Source organism: Mobula birostris, chromosome 2 (assembly GCF_030028105.1).
Source record: "Mobula birostris isolate sMobBir1 chromosome 2, sMobBir1.hap1, whole genome shotgun sequence".
NCBI classification, from domain to species: Eukaryota; Metazoa; Chordata; class Chondrichthyes; order Myliobatiformes; family Myliobatidae; genus Mobula; species Mobula birostris.
In genome coordinates, this window is record NC_092371.1 from 124,648,235 (window position 1) to 124,663,235 (window position 15,001).

A 15,001-nucleotide genomic window follows, 5' to 3' on the forward strand; every position below is an offset into this window, starting at 1 on the left:
ATGATGAGATGCATTGATCGTGTGGCTAGCCAGAGGCTTATTCCCCGGGCTGAAATAGAGGGCATAGTTTTGAGGTCCTTGGAAGTAGGTACAGAGGGGATGTCAGGAGTAAGTTTTTCAGATAGGTGGATGTATGGAATGCACTGCTGGCAATGGTGATGGAGGCAGATACAATAGGGTCTTTTAAAAGACTCTTAGATAGGAACATGGAGCTTAGAAAAATGGTAGGGTAATTCTCTGTATTTTTTAGAGTAGGTTACATAGTCGGCACAACGTTGTGGACCAAAGGGCCTGTAATGTGCTGTAGATTTCTATGTTCTAATATTGTATTTCATCTTTGCACTGTTTCTAGCTTAATAATGTCTTTTTTGTAGCAGGGTGACCACAACTGTGTTTAGTGGCTTCTCATCTAGAGAAAGCTGCAGTGAGCCCTTCGTTGCTCAGTTTCTTCTCCTGTTGTCCCTGTTCTGTTGTCTTCATCTACACCACTCTGCTCCACGATAGCACAGTGGTCCAACTGGTAGAGCAGCTGCCTTGCAGCTCCAGAGACCCAGGTCCGATCTCGACCTCGGGTGCTATTTGTGCCTGGAGTTGGTATGTTTTCCCTATGACCATGTGGGTTTTCCAGGGGGTGCTTTAGTTTTGTCCCACATCCTAACGACGTGCAGGTCGGTAGGTTGTAAATCGCCGTGAGTGCGTTAGTGAGCAACAGAATGTAGGGGAGTTGTTTGGAACGTGGGGAGAACAAAATGTAGATTGGTATAGGCTTAGTGCCAATGGTTAAAGGTCAGTGAACTGAAGAGTCTCTTTCCACGCTGTAAGACTATGACTCAATACTATTTTTGTGCAGTGACTGCCATCGAGGACGTCTTCAAAAGGCATTGCCTCGAGAAGATGACGTCTGTCATAAAGGACCCACACTACCCGGAACGTGCTCTCTCCTCATTACTAATATGCGGAGGAGGTACCTCAAAACTAGCACTCAACAATATAGGTTCAGCTCCTTCCCCCTCTGCCATCAGATTTCTGAACAGTGCATGAACTCTCTGCCAAGATTCCTCTTTGGCACTATTTTATTTGTTTTTAATTGTAATTCATAATAATTTTGTTTTGTCTTGCACTGCGCTGCTGCCACAAAACAAAACATTGCATGACCTACATCAGCGATTGTAAACTGGACACCGATCTCTGGCTCCTTCCCTGCAGGTCAGTACTGTATGCCTGAGGATGGGGTTAAGTTAACCCCAAGATCACAGCTGCTCACCACCGAGGAGATCATCACCCTGGCGCGGCTGTTTGTGAGTGAGGGTGTGGACAAGATCCGCCTGACGGGAGGTGAACCGCTCATCAGGCCTGACGTGGTGGAGATCATGGGTGAGTCTCCAACTAGTGTGGGGACACCCCCCCCCCCCCATGCCCGATCCCTTCCAGTGAGGTTATTGAAGAGCAGGAATTGGCCAGATGCTCCCCCCTCTCCTTCCCTTCCACTTCCTAACTGTTGTCCCAGAATTGAAAAAGAAAGAATTAGCAAGCATTTGCAGTCGCCCAGCAACCACAGTAGCCGACAGTCAATAAGTGCTGCTTGTCTGAATAATGACCAAGCAAGTATTTGTGTCAATACCGTGACCTAAATGATTTGGCGATGAGACAAATCAGTATCGTGGAGAAAGTTGATCTACTCTGTAAGGTGATATGTTACTGTGTGGTAGAAAATGCTAACTGCGGCAACTTTTCCCAGTATGCGTAAATAACCTCAATAGAGGAAAGTTTATTATCTAGAGGGTAGCACCAGATAAATTATCTGCATGAATCTGATTCGTTTGTGTACAGCTGTCACCAACTCAGCTGGCAAGGTTTGAACCAATCATCTCTCTGCATAAATTTAATCTTGGTAGCGTAGGGCAGGTGCCAGGTTTGACTGGCAAGGGATTGAACCGTCACCTCCTCCCAGACTAGTAGTTCCGCCATCATTAACTGCAAGTAAAACATTACAAATTCAGTGATAGTCAAAACCTTGTATGTTCAGGGGTCACTGGGAGTTAAGGGCACGGATCCAGGTGCAGTGCCACAACTTCATGTGGAACAAGTTTCCTTCAAAGGGTGTTTGGAGTTGCAGCCTCAGTTGCCTTCTCAGGTCAAAGTAATAGATCCCGTTGGCAATACTTAGCGATGACCAAGCTCGACGGACAGGAATTAAACCAATCTTCTCTCTGCACAAATTTAATTTTGGTGGCACAGGAAAAGATGGACAGAAAGCTTCCAGCTCTGTCATCGGAGGACTCCATCAGCAGAACTCTTTAGCTGCTTCTGATTGCCTTGCTGGCTAGTGGGTTCTTGCTGTACTCACTGTTTCATAGTTGCACAGCAGTGAAATGGGCCTTTTGGCCTTCCACATCCAACTTTCAAGTACCTATTTATCCCCTTTCTATTTACCAGCAGTTGATCTGTACCCTTCTATGCCTTGGTGATTCAAATTCTTGTCCAGATATTTAGAGTTATAGAGTAGGAATAAAATGTAGAAACAGGTTCCTGGGCATAAATCATCTTTACCAACTGAGGTGCCAATCTAAGCTAGTCCCATTTGCCCATGTTTGATCTATATCTCTCCAAAGCTTTCCTATTCTTGTACCTATCTGCCTTTTAGGTGTCTTTAACTTTATCATTGTTGTTTGAGTACCTTTCTCCATTACCTGGTTATACAGAACCTGCTACAGTATTTAACTTCCCAGGTTTTCCATTGGAATTTTCTATGGAAATATATGCTTGGGCAGCTCTATAGTAGTTTGACAGCTTGTTAAAAATGCCATTGGGGTAGCACTACAGAGGTGAGGACTATAGCAGGAAGCTCTTGGCAAAGTTGACCAGGCAGGCTGTGAAGGGTGATCTATCAAAGGATCAACTTGCCTGCCGATGCCTATACTGCCTTTCCCACTTGCTTGTTTCTCCTCCCCTTGGTCCAGGAATCATCCAAATGTCTACCAATGCTTTGACAATCCTCAGGCCCTAAATACGGCTGCCTCATTTCCCGTTGCCCTGACAGCGCCTGATCACTGGGTTTCCCTTTCCCTTTGGTGCCTGGCAGAAGCACCAGAGGGAAAGCGAAACTGGATTTCTCAAGATGCTGGGACCGAGGCCTTGTTACCGTGTTGACAAAGCCCCTGGGGACCCTGATGGGACAATGGCGAAGCTCTGATGTTCTGTGCCCCATTCAAATGTAACTAGATCTCAAGTCACTTTTGGCTGGTCATGGGATAAATCCATTTCTCATTGAACTGCTGTAGTGCTTGCGATCGGGAAAATGCAGAGTGTGGGTCTTGAGACCTGTCTTTATCTTTCCACAGATGCTACTAGACTTGTGTAGAACAGCACAGCATAAGAAGGGGCACTTCGACTCACAATGTTTTCTGCCAAACATGATGCCGAATTAAACTAAATCTCTTCTGCCTGTTCCTGATCCATCTCCCTTCATTCCTGACACCACTATCTTATCTGCTTCTACCACTGACCCAGCAGTCTGTTCCACACTCCTAAACCCCAAAGTAAATTTATTATCAAGGGACATATATTGTCACAGTATACAACTCTTGAGATTCATTTTTTTGCAGGCGTACTCAATAAATCCAATAGCCATAACGGAATCAATGAAAGACTGGCTGTAGCCCCCACTGGTACAGAGTGCAGAAGACAACAAACTGCAAATACAAAAAGAAATAAATAATAACTAAGCAATAAATATCAAGAACATGAGATGAAGAGTCCTTGAAAGTAACTCCCACTCTACATGGGTATAGAAGATGCTTGCCTCTGTACATCCCCTGTAAACATTTCCCCGTTTTTACCTAAAATGCATGTACCCTAGTATTTGACGTTTCTACTGAGGGTAAAAGATTCCGACTGCCTTTCAGAAGTTTATAAACTTCTGTCAGGTCACTCTCCACTATCAGTCTCATGAAAGCAAACACACTCTGTCCAATTTCGCATCCATAGCTCATACCCTCCAATCGAGACAGCATCCTGATTAAACCTCTTCTGTAGTCTTTCCAACACCTCCACATTCTTCCTGTAGTAGGGTTACCAGACTTGCTGAGTAACTCCAGCGCATTATGTTCTTCTTTTAGATTTCCGAAAGCTGCAGCTGTTGATGGACTCGGCGTGTTCAATGGGTGTAATTATATACAACCTCCCTATAATCCCTCCTGGTTTGTGTCCCAGTTTCCACTGTGTGCTCTGGGTGTGAGTTGTTTATTTCTACTCCCTGTCTGGGTTTAGCTACACACAGCTTTTCTAGATGCCAAAAAGCCACTGTAGAATCTGGAAAGTAGGTTGTGGGGTTTTGGGAATGAGTCGTAGCAGGAGCTCATAGAAAGAGGAAGGGATCGGGGAGAAGGGGAAGAGCTTTTTCACCAAGTGAGTTGTGAGTACCTGGCATGCACTGTCAGAGATTTGCGGAGGAGGTGTTACCAACAACACTTAAGAAATATCTAGATGAGCACTTGAATCACTAAGCGTTGAAAGCTACAGGCCAAAATCAGAGTAAATTTTGTTATCAAAGTACATGTATGTCACCATATACAACCCTGAGATTCGTTTTCCTGTGGGCATACTCAGCAAAGCTATAACAGGGTCAATGAAAGGTCATCTAGAGTGCAGAAGACAACAAACGGTGCAAATGCAAATATAAATAGCAATAAATTACAAGAACATGAGATAAAGAGTCCTTAAAGTGAGACGATTTGTTGTGAGAACATCTCAATGGATGGGCAAGTGAGTGTAGTTATCCCACTTGTTCAAGAATCTGATGGTTGTGCAGTAGTAACTGCTCTCAAACCTGCTGGCATGAATCCTGAGGCTCTTGTACCTGACGACAGCGAGTCAAGAGCGTGGCCTGTGTGGTGGGAATCTCTAATGGATGCTGCTTTCCTGCGACAGTGTTTCATGTAGATGTGCTCAATGTTTGGAAGGGCATTATCCGTGACGTACTGGGCCAAATCCACTACCTTTTGCGGAATTTTCCGTTTAAAGGCTTTGCTGTTTCCATACCTTGTTGGAAGATGGGATGAGTAAGGACGGGTACTTGCTGCTCAGCATGGACACAATAGTCCATGTTGCTTGTTCCCATGCTATACAACTGCAAGCCCTGTGTGAGCGGTGAAAGGGGATGCAGCATCTCCCAACCCTACCCCACCTCTTGGACTCCTCCTGCCCCACGGGTTTTGGAAAATGTTTCCCATATATACCTTTTTGGTCACCTCCAGAATCTGCAGGGCAGGTCATCCTTCATTCCAAGGAACTGTCTCGGAAGAAAGGGCTAACACTGAGGAACCACTGTCACTGTTAACGTACGGAGTCTGAGTCGTACAGTGTGGAATCGAGACCCAACATGAGAGAATTTGCAGATACTGGCGATCCAAAGCAACCCACACAAAATGCTGGAGGAGCTCAGGAGGCCAGACAGCTTCTATGGTAATGGATAAACAGTCCATGTTTCAGGCTGAGACCCGTCACCAGCCCTGATGACTGTTTACACTTTCCCATAGATATTGCCTGGCCTGCTGAGTTCCTCCAGCATTTTGTGTGGCTTGCTTTGGAACTGTTCCATGCTGATCAAGACAATAATCTAACCTGGTCTCATTCGCCCATGTTTAGACCATAACCCTCTTAAACCTTTCCTCTCCGTTTCCAAGTACATTTGAACCTGCCTAGCTATTTCTGCTGACAGCTCTTATAGAGCACTCCATACAGAGCACTCTCTGGGTATAAGAGAAACTGCCTCTTGGTTTTGTAATAAATCTTTCTCCACCCACCCTGAACCCATGCCCCTTTTCCCTAGCCCTGGGGAAAAAAACTACTTATTCACCCCATCTCTGTCCCCCATGATCACCCCTCATTCTCTAATGCTCCAGTGAATCAAGTCCTAACATGCCTAACCTCTCTCCGTCACCTTTTGAAGGTGTCTTCCAGGCAGGGAGGATAGTGTCCGTGATGGAGTTGTCTAAGTGGACGACTTCCTGCAGCTTTTTCTGATCTTGTGCAGTAACCCCTCTGTACCAGACAGTGATGCAACCAGATAGAATGCTCTCCAGCGTACCACCATTGAAATTAGTGAGTGCTTTCGGTGCCATACCCAATTCTCCATAAACTCCTAATGAAATATAGCCATTGTTGTGCCTTCTTTCTAAATATATCAATATTTTGTGCCCAGGATAGATCTTTGGAGATGTTGGTACCCAGGAACCTGAAACTGTTCACCCCTTTCCACTGCTTATCCCCCAACTTCTGCTCCCTGAAGTCCGTAATCATTCCCTTGATCGTACTGACATTGAGTGCAACACCACTCAACTCATCTTGCTCCTGTATGGCTCCTTGTCACCTCCTGAGACTCTGCCAACCATAGTTGTGTCATCCGCAAATTTATAGATGCCATTAGAGCTGTACAGAGATGTGGGTGTAGAGAGAGTAGCTGGAAGTGCACCAGTGTTGATTGTCGATGAGGAGGTAATATTTTTTAATGTTGTGCACAGATTGTGGTCTCCCGGTGAGGAGATCAAGGATCCAGCTGCAGAGGGAGCAACAGAGGCCCAAGATTTGGAGCTTTTTGATTAGAACTGGGAGTATCATTGTGTTGATAGCTGAGCTGTAATCAATAAACAGCAGCCTGACGTAGGTGACATAGCCTGATGTATTTTCCAGGGGAACCAAGGCTGAGAGATGAGCCAGTGAGACTGCATCGACTGTAGACTTATTGTGGTAATAGGCAAATTGCAGTGGTTCCAGGTTCTTGCTTAGGCAGGAGTTGATTCTAGCCATGACCAACCTCACAAAGCACTTCATCACTGTAGATGTGAGTGCCACTGGGTGATAGTTGTTGAGGCAGCTCACTCTGCTTTTCTTGGGTACTGGTATGATTGTCACCCTTTTGAAGCAACAACTACAGCAGTGAGAGATTGAAGATGTCCTTGAGCTCTCACTCCAGTTGGTTGGCACAGGTTTTCAGAGCCCAACCAGGTACACCACTGGGGCCTGATGCCTCTGGAAAGATATTCTGCTGTCGGCCTCTGAGACACAGATCGCTGTATTATTACCCAGTCTGGAATTCGACTCAAGAGAAGGTCCTGAGATCTCTCTGACATGTCTTTATGCAGCTTTTGTACTTGAAGATCATCATCTGGTATTTTTTCTTTCTCTTTCAACATAGCAGGGCTCAGAAATTGCAAAAGGTCACGACGGCTAATGTTGCACTTAAATACGGTCAACTTGGACAGAAATGTGGTGACGGTTGATTTGACTTTGATAAGATTCACATTATTTCCTTGCAACTGAAGACTGATTTCATTAAATCTTGCAAATAAGTCTTGAAAATAAGCAATGTCATGCCGAATATTCTTGAATTGATTACTGATTGAAGCATTCAAGTCTTCAAAGAATTTTTATCGTGGCTTTAAAATGTGCATAAACATGTCTGGGGCTTTTTCCGTTGGAGAGCCACCTCATCTCTGTGTACAGCAGCAAGTGTTCACCCTTCATCATTCTCAATACAAAACTCTCAAAATAGTCGAGAATGAAGAACGTGGGACTTGATTTTATTTACCACTGTGGTAACAATATTTAATTTGTGCAGCTGATCATTTAAGTTTCTTTGCAGCGAGATGTTTGTGAGTTATACAGTGAATGGTAAATATGTTAAGTACAGACTTTTTAAAGAAAATAAGACTGCGTTGGTGTCCTGTTATTGTTGGTTTTCCTTCTGTTACACATGCAAGAACGTTGGTGAGCCAAATATCTTTCTCATTGGGAAAAATTGCTCAACAACTGGAAATATTGACTCCCCCTTCATTTCTGTTTGTAGTCCCTTTGCAAATGACAACCCTTGAACCATGCTTTCATTTTTTATGACCAAGCAGCAAAGATTTCTGGCTTGGCAGAGTTGATTCCTCTACTTGCAGAGCAAATTCTGCTGTCCTAAGTATGTTACACAATGTGTCTTCCACATTCCCAGACATTTAATCTATTTGGCTTTTAACAGAGTTATCACTAAGCGGAATCGTTTTAATTATTTGGCCTGATGTATTGTGCAAAGCTGGGTGCAATCTGTTTTTTCACTCCACTTGTCTTGCTCCCATTCAAACAGCTCGACTCCGGCAGCTGGAAAACCTGAAAACGCTGGCCGTTACAACGAACGGCATCAACCTGACCAAGCTGCTGCCCAGTCTGAAGGAGGCAGGCCTCAACCTTCTCAACATCAGTCTGGATACCCTGGTCCCCGCTAAGTTTGAGTTCATTGCCCGAAGGAAAGGTAAGGGTAGTCAGCCTTCATTGGTTTCCCTGTAGACGCCTTTTCTCTACTCCTCACTCTTCTCTTCTTCCCCCCCACCCCCCATAACAGGCTGAGTGCTACTCTGACAGTGGTGCTGGTGGCATCCGCACTCTCCAGGGAGTGGTTTATTTTGTAATAAACAGGTTGCAGCTGTTCTGCACAGCAATGATGATGGATGAAGGAGGGTAGACTTAGTCATATACAGCATTGAAGCGGGCCTTTTGGACCATCTTGTCCATGTCAGGTTGCCTGAACTAGTCCCATTTGGCCTGTATTCCTGTAAAACTTTTCCTAACCACGTATCTGTCTAAATGTCTTAAACATTGTAATGGTACCTGCATCCACAGCTTTGTTCCATATCCTCACCATCCTCTCTGTGGATAAAGTTGCCCCTCAGGTTCCATTTAAATCTGACCCCTCTCACCTTAAATCTGTACCTTCTTATTCTAGATTCTGCTACTCTGCGGCAGGAATGGTGGGGGCGGGGTGATGTCAGCAGTGGTGGAGAACTGTGACTCTCCACCTTGTGATTTTTATTTTATACACAGGTTTCCCCCGCCATCCGAAGGTAGAGCGTTCCTATGAAACGGTTCGTAAGCCGAAATGTCGTAAAGCGAAGAAGCAATTACTGTTTAGTTATATGGGAAAATTTTGTGAGCGTTCGCAGACCCAAAATTAACCTACCAAATCATGCCAAATAACACACAAAACCTAAAATGACAGTAACATATAGTAAAAGCAGGAATGATATGATAAATACACAGCCTATATAAAGTAGAAATACTTTTCCACAATCATTACTAAACTGTTCTCCGTAGCAAAAATCTCACGCAAGCACCATCGGCAGAAAATCTCGCGCAAGCGCTGCTGGCAAAAACACGGCGCAAGCGCTGTCCAGTGACCTTTAAACTATGAAGCTGCCAAATCATACCAAATAACACGTAAAAATACACAGCCTATATAAAGTAGAAATAATGTATGTACAGTGTAGTATCACTTACCGGAATCGGGACAGCGCCAAGCACACAGATGATGGTGTGTTAGACTGAGTTGTTGCAGGTTGGGTGGTGCAGTGGCCCCCACCCTCCAGGCCACCGAACAATACATTGCCGCGAAGCATGCAGGAATGCAGCAGTAGCCGGGAGGTACACAGCACATCTTTAAGAAAAAAGCCGAAATAAACAAGCTAATTAATTAGGTGCTGCCCGACACATAATTGTCGGCCCAAATCAGTGCCAATTTCCGATTGTGTCGTCTCTGATCTGGGCTGACAATTACGTGTCGGCGGCCCCTAATTAATTAGCATGTTTATTTCGGCTTTTTTCTTAAAGATGTGCTGTGTGCCTCCCGGCTACTGCTGCATTCTCCGCGAATCGGTACAGTATCTGTCCGTGGTCTGGGGGTTGGGGTGGTGGGACACTGGAGTGTCATCTTGTCGTCTGTTTCCATTAGAGCAGGAAGCTCATCTTCTCCTATCTCTGCCCGCCTCGATGTCAAAGGTCGAGCTTCGTCATCTGCTGTGGTTGATGTGGAAGGCTTGCTTGACTGCTGAGCCTCGCGCATTTTTCTATCACACAGTTCTTTAATAAGGACTCAATCCTGCAAATATCTCCTAAACTGACGTACCCTTTCAAAATTAAAGTCGTACTTTATCATTACTCATTCGGTTTCAATTGTCATCCTTTTTTCTTCCAATTGCATCAGCTCTTCACCTGTCAGTTCTTGGTCATGGAATGCCAAAACCTCTTCAACATCATGTTCGTCACCTTACACAAGCCAAACTCACTTTGTCCTTACTTTGTTCACCACGATCAAATCGCTTAATTATGTCTAGTTTTACCGTAAGTGTAACACCCTTATGAGCTCTTTCGGACTTTTCTGATACCATAGAACTCATCTTGCAAACGGCTGCTCACAGGCACGTGTTAAAGCAAAGCAGTTCCGAATCCAGGGGAAAGCGGCTGCTCAGGGCGCGCGCTGAATTTTTTTTCGTAACAGTGGAAACACCTTCTGAAAGCAAAGATAGGGTACTAATGTAGGTCTTTCATAACAGTGAGGTTTCGTAAAGCGAACATTCGAAAAGTGGGGGACAGCTGTACCTCTATGGTTACCCTTTTCAGCTGCTTGTGCTCCAGGGAAGCCAAGTCCCAGATTAGCCTTTCCTTGTAGCTGGAGCCCTCCAGTCCTGGTAAAATCCTTTCAAATCTTTTCTGCATCCTTTACAGTTCCTTGGTATCATTCCTATAGCTGAACAACCAGAACTGCGACAGTACTCCACCATTGTAAGGAAATGTCCTCACCAATGAAGACAGCGTACCAAGTGCCTCCTTTACCACTTGTCTACCTACATCACCGGTAGACGTGTTGGTTGAGTCTCCAGTGTCCTTGCAACCCTTTGGTGCACAACTGATTACCAATGGGCGATAAGTGTCACTGGTACCACCTAAATCCCAGCAGTGTGTAAAAGAGAATTGGGCATAGGCACATAGGACTCTTTGTATTGATGCAGTTTGCAGGAGAGAGAAGACTCCGTGTTTGTGCTCTCTTTACCACGCCCCTGTCCTTTTACTTAGCAGTAACCTCTGTGGGTTCATACACTGGTCAGCATCTCCATTACTCTCTATCCTTGTAATTAAGTCCCAGAACCCATTGTTCTGTAGCCAGCTTGTCTGCGTGCAGAATTGGTTGCTGTGGATATCCCTGTGAAGGCTCAGCCCTCCTTTGTGTTTTGTCTCTGTCTTTGAAAAGCCCAATACAATGCTGCAGTCGCACAGTATTGCCACAGGGTGGTGCTGTAAGCCCATGATGGAAGGTCTGTTCATCATCTGTAGCTTTATCCAACATCTTGCTTCTTGCTTTGTCTCAGGGAATGAACAGCACTAAACCGGACTCCATGTCTCCTACACACCCTGGCTGATCCAGCCAATCTCCCCTGAGGAGAGTTGAATTTGTCATAGTGCAACAAGTGTGGTCCTTCAGTCCACCATGCCTGTACTAAACAAGTACCCATCTATACCAATCCCAGTTACAACATTTGATACATAACCTTGGTGATTTCAGTGTTCGTTCACTTAAGTGTTAAGAGTGGCCTAGGGCTGAAGGTGTGTTGTTCCTGGCAAGTTGTGACATTGATAGAGTGGTGAGGAAGGCATTTGGCATGCTGGCCTGGGTAAAGAGTATTGAGTACAGGAGTTGGGATGTCAGGTTGTGGTTGCACAAGACAAAGGTGAGACCACACTTGGAATATTGTGTACACCTGAGGTTGGGTGGGACTACAACTAAAGATCATGGGTTAAGGGTGAAAGGTGAAAAGTTTAAGGGGAACTTGAGGGGAAACATTTTCACTCAGAGGGTCGTGTGAGTGTTGAATGAGCTGCCAGCGCAAGTGGTGCATGTGAGCTCGATTTCAAAGTTTAAGTAAAGTTTGGATAGGTACATGGACAGTAGGGGTATGGAGGGCTATGGTCCTGGTGTGGGTCAATGGGAGTGGGCAGTTTAAATGGTTTCAGCATGGATTAGATGGGCCGATGGGCACGTTTCTGTGCTGTACTTTTCTATGACTCTGTCTTCTGGTCACTCTGCTATAGGAAGGATGTCATCCCAATTATAACACTTTACAAGGATATTAGCGGGACTGGAGGTTTTGAGTAACAAGAACAGATTGGATAAACTAGGACTTGCTTGAAAGGCTGAAGGGTGACCTTGTAGAGATTTATAAAAACCATGAGGAGCACAGATAAGGTGAATAAACTCGGTCTTTTCTCCCGCAGGATTATCATCTTCATGTGCTGTGTATATGACGTGCCGATCATGTCTCATGACTGTGATTGATCTTGCCAAATTTTTCTGCAGAAATGATTGGCCATTGCCACCTTCTGGGCAGCATCTTTACAAGACCCCAGCCGTTAGCAATACTCTTCAGAGAATGCCTGGCATCAGTGGTCACATAACCAGGACTTGAAGTATGCACCAGCAGCTCAAACGACCATCCACCACCTGCTCCCATGGCTTCACGTAGCCCTGATCGTTTGCAGGGGGGGGAGGGGGCACGTGGTGCTACACCTTGCCCAAAAAGGGGACCTTCAGGCTAGCGGAGTGAAGGAGCACCTTACACCTCCTTTGTTCAAGACGTATCTCCACCCCACCACCCAGGGTAGAGGAGACCAAAGCTAGAAGGCGCAGGTTTGAATTGAATGTAGAAGAACAAAAAGGACCTGAGGGGCAACATTTTCACGCAAATGCTAGTGAGTATAGGGAACAAATTAAATTGCCAGAGCAAGTGGTATGATAACAACATTTAAAAGATAATTGGGTACATGGATAGAAAGGTTTACAATATGGGCCAAACATGAGCAAATGGGTCTAGCTCATTTCGGTGATGTGGTCTGCAGGGATGAGTTCTCAAAATAATTATATTATTGAAGTACGTATATGTCACAGTGTACTACCCTGAGATTCGTTTTCTTGCAGGCATTCACAGCAAAACAGAGGAATACGATAGATTCAGTGAAAAACTGCACAATGATTGGCAAGCAGCCAATGTGCAAGAGAAGACAAACTTTGCAAAGATTAAAAAAAACTAATAATAATAAATAATTCTGACAGTATGAGTTGTAGAGTACTACAAACAGAATCCACGGAGTGTGATCAGTCCAATGTTGCAGTGGGTGAAGTTATCCACACTGGTTCAGGAGCCAGATGGTTGAAGGCTATTAATTGTTGGGCTGAAAGGCATATTCCCTTGCTGTATCCTTGTCTTATTCTGTGATGTGAGTATATTCTGTACCACACCATCAGGCAGTGCCCTTCAAAGTCCAACTAGCCCTTTGGGCAAAAAAAATCCTCCGGAAATCCTTTTGCTATATGGCCTGAGGTTATGCCCTCTGGATTGAGCTCCACGTGGACATGCGATTCCATATTGCTCCCTTGACGCAGAAGCTCATTGCTCTTTTGTGGTTGGAGTTTACTCCGTCCCTTCAATGCACTCACTCACTTCAGCTTCCAGTGCATCTGGTGTGCTGCCCTGTCACCCCTACGTCCTCCATAAGGACAGTCGAAGGGAAGATTTAAACTTCAGGGTATTGAAAGGACTCGGCCTGAAACGTCGACTGTACACTGTTCCATGGACGTTGCCTGGCCTGCTGAGTTCCTCCAGCATTTGTGTGTGTGTGTGTGTGTGTGTGTGTAGCTTTGGATTTCCAGCATCTGCAGATTCTCTCGTGTTTGTGCGCCTACATCCTGATCACTCAATTGATCCCTCTTGCCCCAACCCAGGACACCCATTTTCCCCATGCACCCTCCCCCCCACCCCCATCCTCATTCCAAGCTGGTCCTCCCTCTGGAGAGTTTCCCCTCCCCCACTCCTCCTCTGACGACCTTTCCCTCGCCACCGTCCCCTCCAAAATGCCCGTTCTCCCGGGCCTCCTTTATGACGTTGGAACCTCAGCCTCCGTTCGCTGGCACTGGGCCCTAATGTCTCCTGCAGCGGGTAATGCCACTTGTGACCCTGTTTCCATGCCTCTCTCCTCAGGTTTTCACAAGGTGATCGAAGGCATCAACAAGGCCATCGACCTGGGCTATAACCCTGTTAAGGTTTGTGTGACACCATGGGTTTTGGGATTGCTGTGCTGTGAACTTCAACCTTGCACCACGGTTGTTCGAGGATGAAATATTAAAGATGAATAATAATCGAAACTGGAGGTAGTTTAATCACATGTTGTATAATCTGATGATCATGACTGTCTAGAAATGTATTGATTCGATCGTGGAAAGAAGTAAAAATACTTACAAGGTGCAAAGATGACATTTGAACCAATGGGCTAGTTATAGCAGAATTGATGGTGCTAGTTCTGTTCCTGAGTGATCTCAATCCTCATTTCCCAACGTGGGGTCCACACCTTGGTAATGGTAGGGTTCCATGACATAAAAGTGGTTGGGACCCCCTGCTTTAAGCCATTGAGTAATTGTAGGTCTTTTCCCTGCCTGTGCCCTCACACCTACATTGTGTGTGACCATCTCGCACCTCATTCTGAGCACCCAGGGCGCCCCTAGCCATGGAAAGGTAGGAACAGGGACTCCCTTTCCATCGTGCCTCTCCCTCCAGCTGTGACCTGCCATTTTGGAAGCTGTTATGGATGACCTCAATTTTTTTTCAGCACTGTATTCCACCTGACTTGGAAGAGATTTACAAGGACGTTGACAGAACTGGAGGGACTCGCAGCGAGAGAGGTTGGGGCGGCTAGGACTTTTAGTCATTGAAGCATTAGAGATTGAGGGGTGCTCCTGTAGAGGTGTTGAGAACCATAAGGCGCATCAAAAATATGAATACAATCTTCTTCCCAGGTTTGGGGAATCAAGAATTAGAGGGCATAGGTTAAGGTGAGAGGGGTAAATTTAATAGGAACCTGAGGGGCAATGTTTTCACCCCAGGGGCATCCATATTTTTTATTTTATTTTTTCTTTTTCAATCTTTTTATTGGTTTCATAATAATAGACATAGCATAATATTGATACAAAGTTATTGGGAATACATCGTTGTAATTAACAGTTAAATATAAGCCCAGTTGACACATGAGTGTTAAATCTCCCGATCATACAGGATACAGATGAATAATATAAAACAAGAAAATCTAAAAAAAATCATGAAAAAGAAAAGAAGTATATCCTCCAAAAAAAACTAACCTAAAC

The 15,001-nt window shown here is 45.1% G+C and overlaps 1 protein-coding gene across 8 annotated transcripts in view; it reads left to right on the top strand.

Moving 5' to 3' along the window:
- The window catches only part of mocs1 (molybdenum cofactor synthesis 1), a 67,824-nt gene that overhangs the window by 29,159 nt on the left and 23,664 nt on the right, over positions 1-15,001 (top strand). For 7 of the 8 annotated variants that reach the window (XM_072247429.1, XM_072247419.1, XM_072247390.1 and 4 more), the window contains exons 3-5: positions 1,207-1,374; positions 8,129-8,293; positions 13,845-13,906. In XM_072247429.1, coding sequence (XP_072103530.1) covers positions 1,218-1,374; positions 8,129-8,293; positions 13,845-13,906 — 384 coding nt within the window. In that variant the 5' untranslated portion in view covers positions 1,207-1,217. The remainder of the gene's footprint in view (positions 1-1,206; positions 1,375-8,128; positions 8,294-13,844; positions 13,907-15,001) is intronic. The other variant, XM_072247412.1, reaches the window with a different exon arrangement.